This window comes from Phascolarctos cinereus, unplaced genomic scaffold, assembly GCF_003287225.1.
Source record: "Phascolarctos cinereus isolate Bilbo 61053 unplaced genomic scaffold, phaCin_HiC Scaffold_9;HRSCAF=440, whole genome shotgun sequence".
NCBI classification, from domain to species: domain Eukaryota; kingdom Metazoa; phylum Chordata; class Mammalia; order Diprotodontia; family Phascolarctidae; genus Phascolarctos; species Phascolarctos cinereus.
In genome coordinates this window covers 197,418,189-197,443,823 of record NW_027556402.1, presented here as the reverse complement: position 1 = coordinate 197,443,823, position 25,635 = coordinate 197,418,189, and the positions used below count along the sequence as shown (strand labels likewise).

Sequence of the window (25,635 nt, the reverse complement as noted above, 5' to 3'; positions counted from 1 at the left end):
CACTATGCTAAATGCCTTACAAATATTTCATTTAGTCCTCACAATGCTTGGAGAGGGAGGTGCTATTATTATCTTGCTTTTACAGCTGAGAAAACTGAGGCAAACAGTAGTCAAGTGACTTGCCCAGGGAATCACACAGACAGCGTCTGCAGATTTGAAGTCTTCCTTACTCCAGGCCCCAGTGCTATGATGTTACCTGTTGATGAACCCATTTTATTTTATATATTTTTTTTACCATTTCTTTCTAGATACTCACTAATCTTCCCATTATTAACAAGTTCTAGAATTTTGCCAGGCATTGAAGTAAATGACAGCATTCCAACTTGGCATCTTGGTTTTCCTCCTACCTCTCTGATCACTCTTTTTTAGTCTCCTTGCTGCATTTTCATTCAGTTTATATCTGCTAATGATTGATGTTCCTCAGTGCTAAGTCCTGAACCCTCTTTTGTTCTCCCTGTACACTATTTCACTTGGTAATCTTAACTTTTTTCCGTACCTCCAGTCTCGAATCTCAAACTATTAGACATTTTGAACTAGTAAAAATCTTAAATTCAACACATTGAGAACCTACCTCATTATCTTTTCTCCAAGCCTTCCCCTCTTTCTAACATCCTTGTTATTTTGTTCTGGATGCTCACAGTGTAGTAGGTGTCATCCTTGACTCCTTTCTCATTCAAACACCTCCTACCCCCCATATCCATTCTGTTGCTAAGTCCTATGTAGGTCTACCTTTGCAACATATCTCATGTATGATCCCTTGTCTCTTGTGACACTGCTGCTGTCCTGGTGTTGGCCTTTATCACCTCACATCTGTATTATTACAGTGATCTGCTGGTTGGTCTCACTGCTATAGGTCTCTCCATTCCACTTCATTCTCTACTCAGCTCTCATAATGATCTTCCTAAAGTACAGATCTGACCACATCAGCCCCCAACTCCCATTTCATAAACTCCAGTGGCTCCTTATCACCTCCAGGATCGGATAAAAAATCCTCTGTTTAACATTCTGTGCCCTTCATAACTTGAATCCCTCCTGTTTTTCTCTACTTTTCTTACACCTTACTCAGCACCACAAAATTTGAGATGTGGGGCTTGCTGTAACTTGCACAAGACATTTCATTTCCCAACTCTAGGCATTTTCACTTGCTTTCTCAACCATGCCTGTAATTCTCTCCCTCCTAATCTCTCTGCCTTCTAGTTTCCTTGGATTCCTTCAAGATTTAGCTCAAATCCTACATTCTGTAAGAAGCCTTTCCTCCTCCCTACCCTCTACTCCCCATGCTACTACCTTCCTTCTGAGCTTATCTCCAATTTATCCTGTATATATCTCTTGTTTGTATGCAGTTGTTTGCATTTTGTGTCCACCAATAAGCTATGAACTGCTTGAAAGCAGAGCCTGTCATACCTTTCTTTCTTTGCATATCCAGCGCTTAGTATAGTGCCTGGCACATAGTAGGTGCTTAATAAATGCTTGGTGACTGACCATATATATATATATATATATCAGTTTTTAGGCTTCTCTTTTCTTTTTGGAAAATGCTTCTCCAATTTCTCTTGATCTTTGAAAATTCATCATTCAGTACTCAGCAGTCACACCTTCTCACCTTTCCTACTACAAACTAGTATGTAGCTCGCCTGAGTTAGGTGACTTCTATTCATCAAAGACTGCTAGGTGGCATCTTATTTACCTTCTATATTTTGACTTGGTGGCCATTTCATAATCTGTTTTATCTAAGAGTAGAGTGAGTTCCCTCAGGAGACAACTGTTTTAGAGTGAAAGGGACCTTATAATTAATTTAGTCTAATCTATGCCATTTTTGTAGAAAAAACTAAGGTACCTTTGAGGTTAAAATGAGTTGTTCCAGGTCACACACGTGGTAAGTGGCAGAGAGTACAGATTTGAAGCCAGATTTCTTGACTACGAATAAAGCCTCTTTATGCACTATACCTTGGAGGTAGCCAGTTAAACTCTATGGCTAGCTCCTCTGACTGAATCTAGCAGTGTTTATATTATAATGCACAATGGTATACAACACTGTAACAAGTTTCAGTAGCAGAATCTCATTCTTAACAACAATCAGTGACTTCCACAGCTAGAACTTTTAAATAATCATAGAAATTTAAAACTTCTTGATTTTCTTCCTTGAAACTTGGAAAAGACCTGTAATTTCCTCCACATGTGTATGCCTTTCACATACACAAATCACATCCAAATTATAGTTTTACATCCTATGTGGTTCTTGCCCATGATTTCCCATAAATCCTCCATGGTTATCTACCTAAAAAACAGGAAAGCATTCTTGTTGTTGAGTGTCTTAAGATTACCATTGTAACAAATAAGTAGAGTCAGGCAAAATAAATTGCCTGTCTCTGAAAATGGCTTTTTCCGTACTTCAAATCCATCTTCTAAAGTTACAATTGCACACTGTATTGATCAGATTTTTGTAATCTAAGTTCTGCTTATTTTGTTCTGCATCAGTTTACAACATTTGAAAAGAAAATAGTCTTGATATTTTTATCATCTCGTCAGTTTTTATGTAAATCTCAAGGTGTATCTAAGAGTTAAATTGTAACATTAACAACTTGGCTAACTTTTTTAGTAGCCTTAAACACGCCTTAAACACTTTTATATTATACTTCTACCCATCTAAGGTAATTATTTTAAACTTTAAAAGGCACTTTTATGATCCCAGGAACTTAACCAATTTTCGGCTATTTTTAATAAGTACCATCTGTATTTTGTTTATTATCTCCCTGAATAGGATATTCTAGGCATACATTTTTTCTGGAAAAATCAATTAACAGGCATTTATTTATAAGGTCCTTATAAGTACCAGGCTTTATTATATAAGCTAAGTACAGAAATAGCTTTTCCTTAGCAGTGGAAGTAAGTGACAAAGTTATCTCAGCTATGTAAGAGACTGGCAGTTTGTTATATCTGTTAATTCATAAAATGTTAGGTTTTGTCCCTGTTTTTATTAATTTTAGCTTTGCTGACAGTTCAAAGCTTCCAAAATCCTACTTTGGTGGGATTGTAACAGTGACTGAAATCTGAACTTGAGAACTCTCTCCAAAGAATGATCTAGTTGTCTACAAGTACACTTTGATTCCTGCAGTAGTTTAACCTTGAGGTATGAATACTTGTTACTTTTTAAACTAGGAAGATGGAAGCTGGTCTTAGACCTTGAGGTTAGACCACTTTATGTGAGGGGCATTGTGGTAATAGAGAAGAACTAGATTCAAGTTCTGATATTGACACATATTGGCTGTGTGACCCTGGGCAAGTTACTTAATCCTTAAGTGCTCCAAGCAACTTGGAGTATAATTTAGACAACATACTGATCTATATTGGAAGAGGAAGTTTCCACATATGTAAGACCTTATCACCAGTGAAATTGCAGGTCTGGCAAAGGAGCAGTGCATTGGCTACAATAAAGAAAGTAAGCTGTACTGATCTGACCACATCCACAATACCATATTCAGTCCTGGGTACTACTTTTTTTTTTTTATCCTTTTGGAATTTATTTAGTATTTTATTTTTCCCTACTCATATGTAAAAACAATTTTTAACATTCCTTTTTAAAACTTTATGTTCCAAATTCCCTTCCTCCTTCCCTAAACCCCCTCATTGAGAAGGCAAGCAATTAAATATAGGTTATACGTATGTAGCCATGCAAAACATTTGCAATATGCTGTGAAAGAAAACAGATGCAAAAAAAAATCCTCAAGAAAAATAAAGAAAGTTAAAGTATGCTTCCATCTGTATTCTGACACCATTAGTTCTTTCTCTGGGGATGGATAGTATTTTTCATCATTAGTCTTTCAGAGTTGTCTTGGATCATTGTATTACTGAGAATTGCTAAGTCATTCACAGCTGATCATCTTACAGTGTTGCTGTTACTTTGTACACAGTGTGTTTCACTTTGCATCAGCTCATGTAAGTCTTTCCAGGTTTTTCTGAGAGCATCCTGCTCATCAATTCTTGTAGCACAATAGTATTCCATCACAATCACATACCACAATTTTTCAACCATTCCCCCAATTAATGAGCATCCCCTCAATTTCCAGTTCTTTGCCCCCAGGAAAGTGCTGCTACAAATATTTTCATATGTATAGATCCTTTTCATTTTTGTTTTTTATCTCTTTTGGGATACAGACCTTATAGAGGTATTGCTAAGTCAAAGGGTTATGCATGATTTTTTAGCTCTCTGGGCATAATTCAAATTTCTCTACAGTACAGAATGGTTAAACCATTTCACAACTCCACCAAGAGTGCATTAATGTCTCATTTTCCCCACATCCCCTCCAATATTTGTCATTTTCCTTTTCTGACATATTAGCCACTCTAATTGGTAAGTATGAGGTAGTACTTCAGAATTGTTTTAATTTTCATTTCTCCAGTCAGTAGTGAGTTAGAGCATTTTTTCACATGGCTACAGATAGCTTTGATTACTTCATCTGAAAACTGTATCTTTTGATCATTTATCAGTTGGGGAATGGCAACTATTTTTAAAAATTTGAATCAATTCTCTGTATGTTTGAGAAATGAGGCCTTTATTAGAGAAACTTCTTCAAAAAATTTTTCATGGTTATTATTGCTGACTATATTTCTTTCCATCCTATCCCCATCATTTATTCCATTCTAGCTCTTCTTTTACCCTGTCCCTCCTCAAAAGACTACCCCTTTCCCCAGTCTGCCCTCTTTTCTGTTCTACTCCCCCTCCTACTTTCCTGTAGGGTAAGATAAATTTCTACACCCAATTGAGTGTGTGTGTTATTACCTCTTTCAGCCAGTTCTGATGAGAGTAAGGTTCACTCACTCCCTGTCACCTCCCCTTTCTCCCGTCCACTGTAAAAGCTTTTTCTTGCCTCTTTTATGTGAGATAATTTACCCCATTCTACCTCTCCCCTTCACTTTCTCCCAGTACATTCTTCTCTCATCCCTTAATTTTATTTTTTAAATATCATCCCTTCATATTCAGCTTACACCTCTGCCCTCTGTCTATATATATTCCTAACTGCCCTAATAATGAGAAAATTCTTATGAATAATAGGTATCATCTTCCCATGTAGGAGTGTAAACAGATTGACCTTATTAGGTCCCTTGTGATTTCCCTTTCCTGTTTATCTTTTTATGCTACTCTTGAGTCTTGTATATTTTTGAAAGTCAGATTTTCTTTTCCGCTCTAGTATTTTCATGAGGAATGCTTGAAAGTCCTCTATTTCATTGACTGTCCATTTTTTCCCCTGAAGGATTATACTGTTTTGCTGGGTAGGTGATTTTTTTGTTGTAATCCTAGCTCCTTTGCCCTCTGGAACATCATATTCCAAGCCCTGTGATCCTTTAATTAGAAGCTGCTAAGTCTTGTGTTATCCTGATGTTGCTCCACGATACTTGAATTGTTTCTAGCTGCTTGAAATATTTTCTCCTTGACCTGGAAGCTCTGGAATTTGGCTATAATATTCCTGGGAGTTTTCATTTTGCGATCTCTTTCAGGAGGTGATTGTTGATTCTTTCGATTTCTATTTTACCGTCTGATTCTAGAATATCAGGGCAGTTTTCCTTGATAATTTCTTGAAAGCTGATGTCTAGGCTCTTTTTTTTAATCTTGGTTTTCAGGTAGTCCCAATAATTTTAAAATTATCTCTTCTGGATCTGTTTGCCAGATCAGTTGATTTTCCAGTGAGGTATTTCACATTGTCGTCATCGTCGTCTTCTTCTTCTTCTTCTTCTTCTTCTTCTTCTTCTTCTTCTTTTTCATTCTTTTGGTTTTGTTTTACAATGTCTTGATTTCTCATAAAGTCACTAGCTTCCATTTGCTCAATTTTAATTTTTAAGGAATTATTTCTTCAGTGAGATTTGTACCTCCTTTTCCTTTTGGCCACTTCTATTTTTTAAGTTTTTTCTTCAGTGAATATTTGTGCCTCTTTTTCCATTTGAGCAATTCTGCTTTTCAAGACATTCTTCTCCTCATTTTTTACCATTTGGCCAACTTGTTTTTAAGGTTATTTTCATTAGTATTATTTTGTGTCTTTACCAAGCTGTTGACTCATTTTTCGTGTTTTTTTCTTGCATCACTCTCACTTCTCTTCACATTTTTTCCTCTGCTTTCTTACTTGATTTTCAGAATCCCTTTTGAGCTCTTCCATGGTCTGAAACCAATTCATATTTTTCTTAGAGGCTTTGGATATAGGAGCTTTGACTTTGTTATCTTTTTCTGACTGTATGTTTTGCTCTTCCTTGTCACCACAGTAACTTTCTGTGGTCAGAATTTTTTTCTGTTGTTAATTTTCTAGCCTATTGACTTTTTAACTCTTTGTTAAAGTAGAGCTCTGCCTCCAGAGTGGAGGACACATTGTCCCAAGCTTTAGGGGTTTTATGCAGCCTTTTTAAGAGATACTTCCAGGGACCTATAAGTTTTCAGTTCATCCATGGTAGAATAATCTGAGGAGAGGTGTGTTTTCACTACTGCCCTGGCCTTAAGCTCTGATCTGTAAGTGACCACAAACACTTTTTTCTGCCCTGCAACTGTTATGAGGGTCCTTATTCCACTCCCGCTGGATCCAAGTATGGGTAAAGCAGTAGTACTGCCTCAGTGCTAGCAAAGAGATCCCTGTGATCTTCTGACCGGCTGTTTGACCCCTTACCATCTGTGGGTTGAAAGCTCCAGAAGTAGATGCTCCCGCTGCTGATTCAGTGCTTCCGAGGCCTGCTCCTGGTTTGCCAGGGCTGGGTCTGTGCTGATGAGGTTCCACTCTCACCCATGTGCAACAGACCCTTCCTGCTGATCTTCTAAGTTGTCTTTGTCTGAAAACTTATTTCATCCCATCCTTTTGTGGATTTTGCTGCTCCAGGAATTGTTTTATGGCATTATTTAAAGGTTTTTGGGGAGAGCCCAAGCAATTTGCTGCCTTTTCTCCACCATCTTGGCTACACCACTGCTATTCCCCCCACCTTCACACACACATACTTTTTAAGAAAAATATCGACAAATTGGAATACATCCAGGATGGTAGAATCATTTCTTGTGTGGAGTGCTTGAAGAGATACAATGCAGGGGGGAATGGGGGAGAGGTTAGAGGGCAAAAGATGTAGTAACTGTCTCCAAATATCTGAAGAGTTATGATGTGAAGTTTGATTAGACTTCTTCTATGTAACTACTGAATAGAACATTGGGTAAATGCTATAGATTTTTGGCTTAGTATTAGGAAGTGATTTCTAGCAATCAGCAGTGTCAAATAGCAAGACACTTTCATGGTCTCATGAGATATTAAAGTTAGTTAACTAAATTAGTTAATAATATCTTAAAAATAAGTTGTTAGTGAAAGTTCAAGTAAGAATGCATTGAGTTCAAAGTTTGACCCAAGCCTAAGATCTTTTCTAACTCTGGGATTTTATAATTCTGTGTTAACCTGAATGTGACTGTTGAAGAATTTATGGGTAAATATTTGAGTTTAAATGTGGAAGCACAGATGTAATGGGTTTCTATACTCTTCAGCAGGGGTATTGAAGTGAAAAGACTGGTGGACTTAGAGAATGAGCTGCACTTGTTCAGGCTTTGTTATTGACTGAAGTTGGGTGAGTCACTTAAAATCTGAGTCTTAATTTCTGTTTTTAATAGATTGGGGAATGGTGCTAGATTTGGGGTCAGAAAGCTTGGGTTCAAATTCTGCATTGGACACTTCTACTGTGTGAGCTTAGGCAAAACATTTAACCTCCCTGGTTTTAATTTCCTTGTCTGTAAAATGATGAGATTGGATTAGATGGTCTCTTAGGTCCCTTTCAGCTCTGTAGCAGTGCCTCTGTGATAAAAATTGTTCACAAGGGGTCTACAGAGGTAAAGAGGTTTCTAAATTCTTAAGTGCTGTTATGAATATAAGCTGCCATTAGTACTTCAATTGCAACATGTTACACTGTCATTTGAGTCAGGGAGACCTAGATTAAAGTCCTGCTTCTTAGTTACAGTTTTTTTATATTTTTTTTTCTCAGTTATATATAAAAACAATTTTAACATTCATTTTTTAAAAAATATTTTGAGCTTCAAATTCTCTTCCCTTCACTTTCCCCTTCATTGAAAAGGTAAGCAATTTGATACAGGTTAAAATGTATTTCATATTAGTCATGTTGTGAAAGAAAACAGCCCCCCCAAAAAATCAAGAAAAATAAAGTTTTAAAAAGTTTGCTTCAATATACATTCAGACTTTGGAGTGTTTTGTTTTTTTTTTTTCTCTAGGGGTAGATGGCATTTTACTTTCTTTTTTTCTCTTATTAATTTATTTATTTTTAATTTTCAACATTCATTTACACAAGATTTTCAGTTCCAAATTTTCTCCCCATGTCGTCCCCACCCCACCCCAAGATGGCATGCATTCTGAATACCTTTTCCTCTGATCTGCCCTCCCTTCTATCTCCCCCACCCCCTTCTCTTATCCTCTTCCCCTTCTATTTTCCTGTAGGGCAGGATAGATTTCTATACCCCATTGCCTGTATATCTTATTTCCCAGTTGCATGTGATAGCAATTTTTAACATTTGTTTTTAAAAACTTTGGGTTCCAAATTTTCTCCCTTCCTCCTTCCTCATTCATGCTCATTGAGAAGGTAAGCAACTTAATACAGGTTATACATGTGTAGTTGTACAAAATACTTCAATAGTAGTCATGTTATAAAAAAAACCCTATATTTCCCTTCATCCTATCCCACTCCACATTTATTCTATTCTCTCTTTTGACCCTGTCCCTCCTTAGAAGTATTTGCTTCTTATTACCTGTTCCCCCAGTCTGCCCTCCCCTCTATCATCCCCCTGCCTTCTTGCCCCGTTCCCCCCCATTTTCTTGTAGGGTAAAATAGATTTCCAGACCCAATCGAGTGTGTGTGTTATTCCCTCCCTAAGGCAAATCTGATGAGAATAAGATTCCCTCATTTCCCCTCCACTGTAAAAGCCTTTTCTTGTCTGTTTTATGTGAGATAATTTGCCCCATTCTACCTCTCTCCTCCCAGTATGATCATCTCTCACCCCTTAATTTTATTCTCCAGATGTCACCCCTCATCTTCAACTCACCTGTTGCCCTCTATCTATCCATACATACATAATAATTTTTTCACTCCAACTACCCTAATACTGGCAGAGGTCTCATGAGTTACAAATATCATCTTTCCATGCAGAAATGTAAACAGTTCAGCCTTAATAAGTCCCTTATGATTTCTCTTTCCTGTTTACCTGTTCATCCTTCTCTTGAGTCTTGTATTTGAAAGTCAGATTTTCAATTCAGCTCTGGGCTTTTCATCAAGAATGCTTGAAAGTCCTCTATTTCACTGAATGTCCATTTTTTCCCCTGAAGGATTATATTCAGTTTTGCTGGGTAGGTGATTTTTGGTTGTAATCCTATCTCCTTTGACCTCTAGAATACTATATTCCAAGCCCTCCGGTCCCTTAATGTAGAAGCTGCTAAATCTTTTGTTATCCTGACTGTGGGTCCATGATACTTGAATTGTTTCTGGCTGCTTGTAATATTTTCTCCTTGACCTGGGAACTCTAGAATTTGGCTACAGTATTTCTAGGAGTTTTCCTTTTGGGATCTCTTTCAGGAGGTGATTGGTGGATTCTTTGAATTTCTATTTTACCCTGTGGTTCTAGAATATCAGGGCAGTTTTCCTTGATAATTTCTTGAAAGATGATGTCTAGGTCCTTTTTTTTTGATCATGGCTTTCAGTCCAGTAATTTTTAAATTATCTCTCCTGGATCTATTTTCCAGGTCAGTTGTTTTTCCAGTGAGATATTAAACATTGTTTCTATTTTTTCATTCTTTCGGTTTTGTTTTACAGTGTCTTGGTTTCTCATAAAGTCACTAGCTTCCATTTGCTCCTTTCTAATTTTTAAGGAAGTATTTTCTTCAGTGAGTTTTTGGACTTCCTTTTCCATTTGGCCAATTCTGCTTTTTAAGGCATTCTTCTCCTCATAGGCGTTTTGGACCTTTTTTGCCATTTGGGTTAGTCCATTTTTTAAGGTGTCATTTTTTTCAGTATTTTTTTGGGTCACCTTTAGCAAGCTGTTGATTTGTTTTTCATGATTTTCTTGTATCACTCTCATTTTTCTTCCCAGTTTTTCCTCTACTTCTCTTACTTGCTTCTCAGAATCCTTTTTGAGCTCTTTCATGGCCTGGGAATGATTTCATATTTTTCTTGGAGGCTTTGGATGTAGGAGCTTTGACTTTGTTGTCTTCTTCTGGTTGAAAGTTTTGATCTTTGTCACCAAAGAAAGATTCTGTGGTCTTACTGTTTTTTATGAAGATTGCTCATGATCCCAGCTAATTACTTGAGTTTTAAACTCTTTGTTAAGGTAGGGCTGTTTCCAGTGTGGAAGGTGTACTGTCCCAAGCTTCAGGGGTTTGTGCAGCTGTTTTCAGAGATACTTCTGGGGACCTGTAAGTTTTCAGCTCTTCCAAGGTAGTATGATGCTCAAGGGCAAGGTGTTTACTCCTTTCCTGGCCTGTGCTCTGTTCTGTGTGTGGCCACAAGCATTCTTTTCTGCGTTGGAATGGTGAGGTGGATTTCCTCGAGAAGCTCCACCACGCCAGTGCTCCTCCTTCCCCCAGGATCGCCACCCAGAACTGTGACCCAGATCCAAGCACAGGCAAAGCAAGAGAAATCTCAGCACCAGCAGAAATCTGTGCAATCCCCCTCTTGATCAGCCACTCAGAGTGATTCCCCCTCAGTCTGTAGGCTGGAAGCAACAAAAGGATCCGCTGCCCCAGGACTGGGGCTGGACCTAGCTTCTCTTTTTCTCTCTCTCTTTTTCTCCCCCTTCCCCTCCCCCCTCTCTGCCTCTTATATCATGGTCACACACTTTTGCTACTGACCTAAGTTGTCTTTGGCTTTTGTCGGTTGAGAGGTCTGGAAACCGCCACAGCTGCCTGTGATTCGGTCCCCTGAGTCCTGCTCCAGGTTTGCTGAGACCTGGTGTTTGCTTCTGCATGCGCCCACACTGGCTGAACTGCATTTCTGTCCCAGCCTGGCGCAAGAGACGTTTCTAATCAACCATCCAGGTTGTCTTGGGCTGGAAGTTTGTTTCACTCTGTCTTTTTGTGGGTTCTGCTGCTCTAGAATTTGTTTAGAGACATTTTTTACAGAAGGCTTTGGGGGAGAGCTCAAGCAAGTCACTGCTTTTACTCCACAATCTTGGCTCCACCCCTTAGATGGCATTTTTCATAATTCCTTTGGAATTGTCTTGGATTATTGTATTGCTGAGAATAACCAAGTCATTCATAGCTGATCATCTTATAATTCTCCTGTTACTTTGTACCCAGTACATTTCACTTCACATCAGCTCATGCCAAGTCCAGGTTTTTCTGAGGGCATCCTGCTTGTCATTTCTTATAGCACAGTAGTATTCCAATCATATACCACAATTATCTCTTCAATTTCTAATTCTTTGGCTCTATAAAATAAGCTGCTATAAATATTTTTGTACATATAGGTCTTTTTGCCTTTTCCTTTTTTTCCCCCCCTTAATTTCTTTGGGACACAGACCTAGTGGTGTTGCTGGGTCAAAGAGTATGCACAATTTTATAGCTTATATCCTTTTGTGCATAATTGTGAATTGCTTCCTGGAATGGTTGAATCAATTTACCACTTCAGCGTAGATGGTTTAGTGTCACGGTTTTCCCATGTCCACTCCAACATATGTAATTTTCCTTTTCTGTCATATTAGCTAATCTGATAGGTTTAGGGTGGTACCTTAGAGTTTTAATCTTCATGTCTCTTAATTAGTAGTGATTTAGAGCATTTTTCATATGACTATAGATAGCTTTGATTTCTTCATCTGAAAATGACCTGTTATTATTCTCTGACCATTTATCAATTGGAGAGTGACTTGTACTCTTACAAATTTGACTCAGTTCTCTCTATATTTGAGAAATGAGACCTTTATCAGAGATACTTTCTCTAAAAATTGTTTCCTAGCTTTCTGCTTTCCTTCTAATTTTGGTTGCATTGGTTTTGTTGGTGCAAAACTTTTACAGTTTAATAACTTATGTTGTCTTAAAGGGTACCCAGGGCACTTAAACACCAAGTGATTTGCCTATGATCACATTATTATATCAGAAGTTGGGCTTGCCTACTCATAACCTTTATGTGATAGATCTTGGAACTTCAAAACTAGTATTCTAATTCCAAATCCAATGCTTTAAAAAAAAATTAAAACTATACTGATCTGTTGGAGAAAGCTTGAGGAATATAAGCCTTTTCTAGGTTGATGGCTCTGATTTGTATCAGTTGAAATAGGATAAATAGTTCTTATATGTCTAAGGGCAAGAAGTTATATATTAACATCTATTGTAGACTTTTTCTCTTGGTTGATCTAGGAAATATGGTGTTATCTTTTAATTCAAAATTTTTCATTCTAGCAGTGGCTAAGACAACAGCATAGATTTTCTTATCTCAATTAACGCAATGTTTCTTAAGACTCAGTTCTCAAGGAAGGGGATGTGTAGTATTTATTTATCTCTTCCACTAAGTGTAAAATCCCCAGATAATTTAGGTCTGTATAAGTGATTGGCGAAGACTGTTGATTTTTTCCTTCATCATTTCATGGCAGAAACAGCACAAATATTGTTTCCCAGCAAGTAGTATAATAGTAGACCTTTGCATTACTGTTTCCCTCCTAAATATTTAGGCACTGTTTCATTAAAAGCAGTGTGATGTACTACATGGGGCAAAATTGCTATGAAAGCACTAGTAGAGTGAGTGTATTAGTCTGGTTGTCTGTTTATATACCTTAAAGATATGGTACATTGTTAAGTGTTTTGTGCCCTAAACACCAAATTTATTCCACATGTGGAACTCTATAAAATATTCTGTAAGCTGTTTAAAAAACAATCACTAAACAAAATGAGTTCAAGCATTAAATTAAAAAAAAATTAGTGTGCTATTTGCATCATGTTAAGATGAAGGTAGGATTATATTTATCTCTAAATGATTCATACCCTTTAATTAGTCTCAGTACTGGGCAGTTGCTATTAATTAAATAATTCCATAGGTGGCCTTTTTGAGAAAAAAAATTCTTTTACTGGTGGGGGAAGGGAACAGAATAAGCATTTATATGGTGCTTACCATATAACAAACGCTGTGCTGAGCACATTCACAAATATTTCATTTGATCTTCATAATAATTCTTCGAGGTAGGTGCTATTTTTATGTCCCCATTTTATAGTTGAGGTAACTGGGGAAAACAGAGGTTTAGTAACTTGCCCAGGGTCACACAGCTAGCAAATGTGTGGGATTAGATTTGAATTCTGGTTTTCCTGACTTCAGACCTAGTCCTCTATCTTCTCTACTACTAGATGCCTTCTCAGTATACTGTCACATTATCAGCAGGTAACATAGTTGTAAGAAATGTATTTGTTGTTGATATATTTCAACATGTGTATAACCAGAAGTGAGAATGCCACAAACATAATTAATGTGTATAGTATATATGTTACTATACTGAAAAATCTGAATTTTTCTTTTCTTCAAATATTAATTTATTTTGATTTATCAACAATCACCTCCATAAGCGTTTGAGTTTTAAATTTTTTTCCGCTTCTGTCCCCACCAACCTTTCCAAGACGGTGCACAATCTGATATAGGCTATATATGTATATGTTCCTATTAAACATATTTTCACATTAGTCATGTTGTAAGGAAGAATTATAATCAATAGAAGGAAAAATCTGAATTTTCCAACATTAAATTAGGATACTTCTGCTTGTATGAGGTCATTGCAAGATGTCCCTGGCAACATTGATTTCATTTCTAAACAACCATACAAGGGATGACCACTCTCTGGCAGTTTTGCTGTTAGTGTAAAGAGGGACCCAGGCTCCCTCCTCTGGTTACAAATGAGTATACACACATAACATTTCAAGTAGTGATAACTGGTTTTTTTATTAATCATTTACACATGTATGAAGTTAATTGTATTTAACAACCAAAGGTGTTCATATTTGGAATAGGAAATTGCTTTTTACAAATTTCAGATGGAGAATATCAGGTTTGGCGCATAGTGTGTAGGAATAATAAAAATTATTATTATTTTTTCATTTGATACATATATCAGTTGTTAGGTATTTAACCAGTGATCTGGTTTTCGATACTGTTAGAAAATTTTTCTGTATGATTGTTTTGGATGGATCAGAGTTTTAAAAAAAAGCAATTTTATATTCTGTGTTTTACACTGTTCTACTTCTGTTGATGATTTCTCATATTCTGGACCATCAATAGTTTTAACACCATTAATAAGACCAATAAAAAGAGAAGAGAACACATTAAAAGGACTGGGTTCCGTCATGGTTGTTAGTTAATACCTTTCTGACCCTGGGCAAGTCAACTTAAGCTTTGTGGGCTTCGTTTTCTGCAATTGTAAAGGATAGGAGTTTGACTAGATGATCTTTTAAGCTCTTTCGATATTTCAGCAATAAATGTATGTTCCTATGAAATGGCTTCTGAATTATTATTGGTTGGTAGCATAGTTGTTTTGGAAATTTGAATCTACCGTTCTTTGTGCAAATTGGTTTTAGTCATTTTTTGTTTGTAAACTGTAATAACAATTGAAGTGAATTAATTCCCAGCAGTTTTAGATGTGAATGTTCCTCCATGAAATTTTTCTTTTGAAGACTTGCCCAGTGCTCAGATAATATACTTGGAAGCAAAACAACTTATATACTTAAGAATTTGATACTTATATAACATGATTTTTCCTGCTTCCAAATAATTAAGTTGTTGGCTCTTGTAATAAATACATAATCATAGTGTCACGCAAGATTTAAATTGGATTTTGAATGATGTCAGTTTTAGCCATTTTTATTCCTTGCCTTACATTAAGAAAAAAAAAGCTTCATTGCAGTGTTTTCCCCATTTGCTTTTGTCTCTTGGGGGAAAAAAACCCTTTAGGAAGGTGCATGGATACAGGAATCTTCTGCTGATCCTACTTTGGAGAGTGTAAGGGAAAGGAAAGGAGCAGATTTCCAGAAAAAATGGCTCAGCATGATGTACTAATATTAAACGGCCGCTAATGTGTAGCAGCAACCTAGAGGCAGAACATCAGTTCCTTAAAAGAAGGGGAATATTTTATTTATTCTTGGCATCTACCTCTTGGGACTTGTTAGAAGGAGTAGTTCTGTGAGTTCTTTAGGAACCACACCTGAATGTTTTAAATTAGAGCCTCTGGGGAAAGTTTCTGAGATGTGGGGGCAGTGGACAGAGGAAGGAAATGAAAGAGGTACATGCAATAGAAAAGCAGAGTAGTATTCATTAAGAAAATAGTTTATGGGGCAGCTAGGTGGCTCATTGGATACAGTACTGGCCCTGAAGTCAGAGAGGACCTGAGTTCAAATCCGGCCTCAGACCAAACACTTGACACTTACTAGCTGTGTGACCCTGGGCAAGTCACTTAACCCCAATTGCCTTAAAAAAAATTAGTTTAAACCTGATATCGTTTAGCAAGTGAAACATAGAAGGAATAGACACTTTTATTTCTTGCTATATTCTTAATCATGTATTTTAATTTTTCCTAGGTTTCATTAAATGGTACCCAATTTGCTGACGGCCCTGTTGGTTCAGATTTCCCAGGTGTTTCTCAGGTATGAACAGTGTGTTATGGGATTGTCTAATTTGAGATTTATTCAGAGATTTCAGTATAGAAGGGGCAGAAAGTTGATCTTTGGAGTACATGGCTGTTCCTTTGTGTATTTATTGTTATTCATTCCACAAACATTTAACAGCAGATGTATGCAGAACATTATATGTGAACATTATGTGCAGAACATTATCCTTGTCTAGGTACTGAAGAAAAGAAAGAAATAGCACACACCTTGCCCTCAGACTAACTGTTAAAGTAAAAGATAAATAATTATATAGAATAGAATGTAAGTGCATAAGAAATATGCAAATCTGATGTGCAACATCAGAGGAAGGAGCAATGGCTTTCAACCCAATAGGCTTATTAGGAAAGCTTTCCTGGAAGAAGTCGTATTGGGTCTCCACGCGGAAAGAGTAAGATTTCTTCACACAGAGATGAAGAGGATAGGGTATTCCAGGCATAGTAGAAAGACATAGAGGTGCTTTTATGCAGTAAGTTGTCCAGTTTGGCTGTCTACAAGAAAGAGAAAGGGGTATGTTTGGAAAATAATGCTACTGGTTTAGGTTAGGGGAAAATTGTAGAGTGTGGAAGTAAGATTAAAAAGGTTTAAGTGAGTGTTTGGTAAGACCGTCAATAAATATTTACCAAGCTTCTGCTATATTCCAGGAATTGTTCTGAGCTCTGGGGACACAAAGAAAGGCCAAAAAAAAGCTCTGCTTTCAAGATGCTCAATCTTATGGGGAAGACAGCATGTAAACAACTGTGTACAAGCAAGGGTTAGAGATAACCAACTGAGGGAAAGCACTAGCAAGCATCAAGGGGGATTGGGAAAGGCTTCTTAAGAGTAAAAGGTGAAATTTTAACTGAGCCTTAAAGGAAGCCAAGAGAGAGAGATGAGGAGGGAGAGAAAAGGCACAGGGGACAGCCACTGAAAATGACCAGAGTCAGGAGGTGAAGTATCTTTTCTAAAAAGTAGCAGCAAGACTGGAGTCCTTGATTTGCAAAATACTTGAGGTTGAGTAAGGTATAAGAAGAATGGAAAGATTGGAGTAAGATAGGGTAGGAATGCCAAGGAGAGGATTTTATATTTTATCCTGGAGGTGATCATAAAGATTTATAATCAAGCTTAATAAAACTTCGAAAAGAAACTTAGGCTCTTTAAATATGAAGGAAAATGAGCCAGTATTACTGAATGAATGTGAGAGAGAGAGAGAGAGAGAGAGAAAATCCTTTCAACTCCGTAAATCATGGGACAATAACAGGAATCTCCAGAATTAAGAGTGAGGGGAAATTGGGACAGAGCTCATAACTTTTAATGCAGAATTAAAAATCACAGAGCATAAAAAATTAATACATGTTGGAGAATTTCAAAAGAAGTATAAGCTCAGAAAAGCTATTGAGAACACAGAAATACTAAATTGGAGGGAAATGTGACAGAAGAGAAGCAGAAGGCAACATGTTAATATAATAGTCCCTCATGATAGATCAGAGCTACTGACCTTAAAGATAGAAGGCACAGAAATGACAAGGAATAGAGATCTCCCAGAAAAACATAACAGATTATAAAAACCCTGAAAGAAAAAATATAAATATCACCTCATATCAATAATATCTAATGATATATGAGGATCAAATGAGATAATTTTTTTTAAAGCCTTTAGCCCAGTCCCTGATACATGGTAGTAGTATAAATGTATATCCTTGTCCTCTTCCTTTCCCCTAATATAACAGAGACAGACAGAAAGAGACACACACACACACACACACACACACACACACACACACACACACACACAGTGACAGTGTAGTGTTTTGTTATTCAGTCGTTTCAGTCATATCTGATTCTTCATGACTCCATGTCTTGTCAAAAATTCTGGAGTGGTTTTCCATTTCCTTCTCCAGTTCATTTTACAGATGGGGAAACTGAAGTAAACAGGGTAAAAAAAGACTTGCCTAGAATCACACAGCTAGTAAGTGTCTGATTAGAACTCACAAAGATGAGTCTTCCTGGCTTCAGGCCCAGCACTGTATCTGCTGTACTGCTAGTTGCCTCCATAATAAGTAGTACATTACCAGAATAATACAGTACCTCAAGAAATAACATAATAAATTTTCCCCAAATTTCTTAATATAGATAAAGCAGTCATTAAGAGAATTCACAGATTTTCATTCACTAAGGGGGGGCGGGGCGGTGAACCCAAACACATAAGCATAGTCCAAATTCCTATACTGGTGGTAGTTTAATTGGACAATTTCAATAGCAAATTCTTTGCATATCCAGGAAGAAGGTATACAAATAAGTAAGAAAAGTAATTTGAATAATAGTTGATTGCATATTCATGAGAAATTAAGAGAGAATGGAATGGCATATTCCCAGAAAAGTAAAGGAGCCCAATCTACAATATAAAGTAACATATCCTTCAAACCTCAACTTCAGTGAGGAAAAAAAAAGATTTAACAAAAGAACTGTTGGAGGGTATAGATGTGTGTGCAGAAAGATGAATCAATTTGCCAACAGCCTAAGTAAGTGAAAAACAAGGAAAGCAAATAAGAATTAAACAGTGAAATTTATTATCTCATGTTTATAGCCTCTTGTTTAAAAAGAGAGGCTGATCTCTGGGATAAAAGAGAAAAACAGAAGGTTCATCAAGGGACACAAGTACACAAAGAACTAAAGATTGAAGGGGATTTTCCTAATCAGAAGGAAAGGAGAAAGAGTTGATTTAGTATTCTATGTACTAAATCCCTGATCCGTTCAGTGTCTTTTTTTAATCCATTTTTTTTCCCTGTTAACAAGCATTATTTTCTCTGTCTACCTTTGCTTTCTCCCTCAAAAGAAAAACAAAATCCTTGGAAAAAATATATATAATAAAGCAAAACAAATTCCCACATTGTCCATGCCTAAAAAAAAAAATGTTTCATTCTTCACCCTGAGTTTACCATCTCTCTATCAGAAGGTAAGTAGCATGTTTCATTATCTGACCTTTGGGATTGTGGATTCCAAATGAATCGTGAATGACCAGAGTTCTTAAGTATTTCATAGTTGTTTATTTTTATACTGTTGTTGTTACTATATATATATATATATTTTTTTTTTCCTGATTCTGTTTGCTCTGCATCAGTTCGTAGCAGTTTCCCCAGGTTTCTCTGAAACTGTCTCATCATTTCTTATGCCACAGTAGGTCTGCATTGCATCCATATAGCATAATGTATTCTGCCCTTCCTTAATATAGTCCTACTGACACTTTAGTTTCTATTTTTTTTGTATCCTCAATGAGAATTGCTATGAATATTTTTGTGTATATGGGTAGTCTTTTTCACCTTTCTTTGATATCCTTGGGGTAGAGAGCTAGACACTGGATCACTGAGTCAACGGGTACACATAGCTAACTAACTTTTTGGTCATAGTTCCAAACTGCTTTGCAGAATGACTGGATTGATTTAAATCAGTATCTTTCTTGTAGATATGACAGTTTCTCCCAAGTGGGGAGTTACATGAATGGGGAATGGGAAAGCAAATGAGGGAAGAGTAATACATGCCTACCTTGTCTGTTAGTGAATAATAAAAGAATAGTGAATTGTAGTCAGCAAGATAGAGAGAGCAAGTGGCAGGAGAATAGGAAAACAGCACTGGAAGTCTTAGGACTGTATAGATTGGAGGAGAAGAGAGCTATGAAGACAAGACAAAATTTCTTGGGAGTGTACAGTAAAAGAAAGTATACAAAAGAAAGTTTAAACCAGAGTTTAGAGGGAAGCAGAAGGGGAAGATTTTTAACTGCTTATGTAACTGTGAGGGAATGAGAAGGATAAAAGAGGAGAAGAAATGGATCAATGAGCAGAAAGAAAAAGAAAATTAAGTTTAAGTAAATTCAGAGAACTTGGGATTCAAGAACTAAGGAAACGAGTGGATATTTGAAGGTATTCGCCTATGGGAATAGACTAGCAAGTGTTGGCTTAAGAGGGACTAGATCAAAAATGCAAAAGAAATAAAAATTCATACTATAAAGAAAGATAAACAGGGAAACTACAGTGTTCTTAAGGGAACATTTGACAGTGAACCAGTATCAACACTTAACATATGTGTACTAAATAGTATGACAATTAAATTCATAAAGGAACAGTTGCTTGAATTAGAAAGACAAATGGTAAGAAATTATAACAACCTTTCGTATTACTCTGAATTGGACAAATCTGAAAAAGATAAATAAAAAGAATAATATAAAACTGAAAAATCAGAGTGTTAAGAACTGAAAAGCTTAAGGCATCTTCTGAATAGAAACATTCAAAAATACCCATTTTCTCAGCACCAGGTAGTACCTTTACAGAAACAGATCCTGGGACAGAGAAATTATAAACAATGAGAAAAAAGCAGAAATACTAATCTTCTTTTACTAGATTATATTGCAGCATATATAGTAATTTTTATTAGAAATACAAGCTAAAGATGTTGACCTAAACTAGACTTAACAGTGATATTCTAAATAAAGAATAGCTCAAAGAACAAATTGTAGGAATAGAAACCTGTGTGAAAGAGAATGATAACAATGAGACAATGGACCCAAATTACTGGGATGCAGATAAAGCAGTCCTTTAGGGAAAAATTATATTTGTGCAATTGTACATTGACAAAATAGAAAAAGAAATGATTGATAAACAGAATATACTTTTAAAAATTAATAAACCTTTAGTTAACTTGATTAAAAAGGGAAAATGAAATTATTAAAGTGAACAAGGTAAAATCACAAAAAATGGAAGAACTAAAATAACTGTTAGAACCTATAATACGTAATTGTGTGGCAGTGGAACTGAGAATTGAAAAAGAAATGGAAGATTATCTATAAAAACTATGTCACACACAAACTAACAGAACATGAAATAGATTTTAAACAACCCCTTGTTTTAAAGATGAAGGGAATAGAGAGGTTCTTGCCCAGAGTCATATCATAAGTGTTTGAGAGAAGTTTTGAACTCAGGTCTTTCCGACTTCATCTCCAGTGCTTTCTCCACGAATACACCTCTCTCTGCCTCTGGAATTGTTTTTTGTTTTGGATTTTATATCCTTTTAATTGTCAGTAGGAGGAACAATAAACCTTTCATGTTCAGCGACTTGGGACATTCCTTTCAAAGTGTTTTCTTAGGTGTCTGGAGGAAATTAGGTAGAGATAAATATTTCACATGATATAGCAAAATCAATTCCAATGGATTACATGATATGGACATAAGAGAAATTTTAAAGAAATTAGAGGTGCAAGGAAGAAACTGCCTTTTTTAATTTTTCTGGCATTTACATAGCACTTTAAAGTTTTACAAAGCACTTTACAAATATTCGTTTTATCCTCATAAAACTCCTTATAAATGCTAGTAATTTCCTCTTTTTGTTGTCCATTCATTTCAATCCTGTCTGGCTTTTTGTGACTGCAATTGGGGTTTTCTTGGCAAAAATACTGGAGTAGTTTATCACTTCTTTCTCCAGCTCATTTTATTAGTGAGGAAACTAAGGCAAACAAGGTTAACTGACTTGCCACTCTGTGACTTGTCACAGAGCTGGTAAATATCAGGATTTCTTTTAACTCAGCTCTTCCTGACTCTTCCTTATTTTAGGCCTGGTGCCCTGCCCACTATGTCACATAGCTGCTCATCTTTTCCCCTTTGCAGATGAAGAAACTGAGGAAGAAAGAGGTTAGATGACCTATAGTGCCACATATCTAGCAAGTATGCCTGAGACCAGATTGGAACTATGGTCTTCCTGCTTCTAAGTTCAGAGTTCTGTGTACTGTGACATCAACCTTTCATGTCGTCTGGAATTGTTTTTAATTAGAGCTTCACAGTCCTTTGTGGTATTAGAGGTATCATCCTCATTGTACAGGTGAATAAACCAAAACTCAGAGGGGTATAAAGTAACTTGCCCAGAGTTGTACAGATGTAAGTAGAAGTAGAATTTAAATCTTATGCTGCCTCCTGATGACAAAATGAAGAATGCTGAGAAAGATAGGAAAATTCCATAAATGATACCTCTGAAACTGAGAGTGAATACAGTATCTAGAGGGAAGTAGTTAATTTATTATGTATTATGGGAAGGTTAAGGAGAATGAGGCCTGAAGAAAGGCTATAAGATTTGCTGATAAAGAGGTTTTTAGTGACCTTTGACTTAGAATGGCAGGTAGGAAAAAGCCAGACTTCAAAGGGAATCCAAGTGTTCAATAACTTTCTAAGGAACTTTGTAAGTGAAGGACAGTAAAACTAGGATAGTGCCTGAATGGTGTAGAAAGTACAAGGAAAACTTTTTTTTTCTTTTTTCTTTTTCTTTTTTTTATTTTCCTTTTTCTTTTTGGTGAGACAGTTGGGGTTAAGTGATTTGCCTAGGGTTATACAGCTAGTTAAGTGTCAAGTGTCTGAAGCTGGATTTGAACTCAGATCCTCCTGACTCCAAAACCTGGAGCTCTAATCGATATGCCCCCTAACTGCCCCAGCTTTTTTCCTTTTTGGGTTTTGTTTGTTTGTTTGTTTTCATATCAGAGAGACCTTTTTGCTATGTGAGAAAGACTTAGTAGAAAACGTGAGACTGAAGATAGACATCAGAGAGTAGGGATGATTGCTATGGCAGGACCTTGGAGGAGGCAAAACAGAGTAGGATCAAGAGCACGTCTAGGGGCAGGTAGGTGACGCAGTGAGTAGGGCACCGACTCTGGAGTAAGGAGGACCTGAGTTCAAATCCAGCCTCAGACCAAACACTTGCCGTTTACTAGCTGTGTGACCCTGGGAAAGTCACTTAACCCCAATTGCCTTTAAAAAAAAAAAAAAAGAAAGAGCATATCTAGTGGGATTATCCCAAACTGGATTATTAGTCAGTCGTTTCTTCTGCAATCTGAGGAAGGAGGGAAGAATAAATGATCATGCTGAGATGTTTGGAGGAATGGAAGAATGAGAATTAAACGAGTTCCACTTGTGTAGTATAAATCTTCTCAATGAAGTAGGATGCTAAGTCCTTTGCAGTATTAGGAATTGGGGCTTAAGGAGAAAGGATATGTTTTAGAGCATTTGTTGCAGGGAATGAGATAAATTACAAAGAGTTGAGCAAGAGGTCTTCCTGTTCAGATGGCGTTGTGAAGGAGGAGCCTACCTTTACCACTTTTATTCTAGATCCAGAGTAGTAATCTAGAAAGAACACTAGATTGAACAGTGACCAAGAAAATACGGAGGAGGAAAACATCAATGAGCTCCTTCATTCGGTCCAGGATAGACAGAAATTGTGGATACTGGAAGAGGGATCTTGTCACAGAAATCAACATGAATACAGGTAAACAGAACAGAAGCCCATAGCTGTTTGAAAGATTTCTAAAGGGTAGAAGACCATGGCAGCAAGGAGCTGGAAGACTATCAAACTCCTACTTCAGACACATGAGGGGAAGTAGAAGCCAGAGGCAGGAACCCAGTAAAACTAAATTAGGACCAAACAGCCTGACCACCTCATTTATAGAGGTATTGTTGGATTACAGTTTAACCCTAGTGCTGAGTCCTAAATCAAGAACTAAGGCTATATGAGTAAAGATATAAATACCAAAAAGAAATAATAAAAAGATAACCCAAAAGAAGAAAGTAAATTCCATTATAACTGTAAGCAGAACCTGAGTGGGGAAAATGGGTTCATAGCAAGTGCTATGATTATTAAGAGGTAATGAAGCAAAAGATTAAAAAATAGAACTCTGGAGGAAAAAAATTAGGAGAATGAACTAGAATAGAAGATTCTGGGTGAGAGAAAATCTCACCCAGATAGTGGACTCTCTGAAAATTAGAATGGACCAAGCAGAATTCACACCTACTTGAGACATTTGATCAATATTAGAACAAAATTTGAAGATCAGGGGAAAAAAATTAAAAAATGCTACGAAGTATCCACTATCAAAACAAATGATCTGGAAAACAGGCCAAGGAGAAATAATTTAACGGTCAGTCTTCTAGAAAACCATTACCAAGAAAAAACAAAACCCAATTATTAATACTTTGGGGGCAGGTAGGTGGTGCATTGGATAGAGCGCCGGCTTTGGAGTCAAAAGGACCTGAATTCAAATGTGGCCTTAGACACTTACTAGCTGTGTGACCCTGGCAAGTAATTTAACCCCAAATGCCTCACCAGAAAGAAAGAAAGAAAAAACCCTAATTATTAGAAAACCATGAACAAACTCCCTACCTCCCCCACCAGATTCCATATTTCAAAAAACTGTATTGAAAAGATGCCCAGATAGAGAACCACAGGGCCAAAGTGGAAATAGGAGTATTCCACCAATCATTTACTGAAAGAAATCTTCAGTAATGTCCCTCAAAATTCAGAGGTTCCAAGTCAGTGGGAAAAAATACTGCAAGCATCCAGAAAGAATTTTAAGTAGTTAGAAATCACAGTCAGGATACATAATACTTGGCAACTCTTGCTGTAAAGGAGCAAAGACTTATGAATGTGGCATTCCAAAAGGTAAAGCATTATGATTATGATTATGATTAGCTTCTATAACCAAATATAACTGTGTTAGGGCAGGGGAGGTGGTGAGGGAGTTGAGGAATAGACCTTTCATGGAATAGTAGACTTTCAAGCATTCTGTATTACAATACGAAAACTGAGTAGATACCTAGAATTGACAATACAGGAATCAAGAAATCTGAAAAACCAAATACATTTGAACAATAAGAACCGGGGCAAAATAATGTGAAGTGTTCACATTCTAATTGGAAAAGAAGAGAAACAAGGATCCTTTAGAATCCTAATGATTTTTTTCTTTTTTTAAATTTATTTCCATATTAGCAATGTCCCCCCCCCAAAAAAAAAAACCATGAATGAACAAAGAAAAAATCAGGAAACATAAAGAAAGTGAAAAAAGTTGATTTAATCTACACTCAAAGTTCTTGAGTTCTTTCTCAGGAGGTAGATAGCATTTGTTATCATGTGTCCTTAAGAATTGTCTTGCATCATTATCTTGATTGAAGTAGCTAAATTTTTCACAATTGACCATCCTTATAATATTGCTGTTACTGTATACAATGTTTTTCTTGTTCTTTTTGCTTCACTTCGCATCGGTTCATATAAGTCTTCCCAGGTTTTTTGGAAATCATCCTGCTTTGTCATTTCTTGTAGCACAATAGTAAAATCCTAATAATTTTTCAAGAGTCACAGAGGGAATTAATAAGACAAACAGATGGACTGGGTGGTGTTTTCATAGTATTTTTTGGTATTAAGTAGTATTAAGAAAGGGGAAAAATGTGGTAGACAAAGGACTATTGGAAGAAAAAAGGAAAGGGGAATTATTTCTCACAATTGCGTTGCATTACAAACGTATACAAAAATGGAAAGAGTGTGGGGAACAGGTATCATATGAACCTCATTTTATTTGAACCAGGAAAAAGGATTTTATAAACACTGATGTGGATTCACACACAATAGGGAGAGAATAGGGCTTAAGAGGTACATCAGGAGAACAGTCACATGGAAAAAAAATTTCAGCCTTGTGAGGTGAATTATAAAGAAAGAATTTAAAATAAAAAAAGAAAAAGAGAACTAATAATTGATTGATGAGAGAGGAAGAAAGGAGAGCAAGTAGAGTAAAAGCAGATCTCTTCCATTACGTATCTCTAGTATTGATCATATTCTTTATCTTTCACCATCTTCTCTGCAAAGGGAGAATACAGAGAGGATTCAGAGAGGAGATAAGATTTGAGTTTGAGGGAAATAGAAGGAATCATTGTCACTAAAATGGGAGGATAAAACAATGTGTTAGAAAACAATCCTACAAAGTTTTTTTTACCCAAGAAATAAATTTGAAACATAAGGATTCATATACAGTTAAAATAATTTTTTTCATGTGAGCTCAAAAAAGTAGGAATAGCAGTCATGATCTTAGAAAAAGCAACATTAAAAATATAGGTAAAAGAGATAGACAGGGAAGTGTATTATGCTTAGAGGCACCATTATGTAATGAAATAATATCATTATGTATATATATTATAAATAGCATCTTAATTTTTAAAGGAAA

General features: G+C 36.4%; 1 protein-coding gene across 7 annotated transcripts in view; it reads left to right on the top strand.

The window, feature by feature from the left end:
* Nucleotides 1–25,635, top strand: part of FAM193A (family with sequence similarity 193 member A) — a 218,901-nt gene that overhangs the window by 78,489 nt on the left and 114,777 nt on the right. For 5 of the 7 annotated variants that reach the window (XM_020992199.2, XM_078148602.1, XM_020992198.2 and 2 more), the window contains exon 2: nucleotides 15,552–15,617. In XM_020992199.2, coding sequence (XP_020847858.1) covers nucleotides 15,552–15,617 — 66 coding nt within the window. Of the gene's footprint in view, nucleotides 1–15,551; nucleotides 15,618–18,550; nucleotides 18,574–22,691; nucleotides 22,914–25,635 lie in introns of those variants that run through there. The other 2 variants (XM_020992200.2, XM_020992202.2) reach the window with 2 other exon arrangements.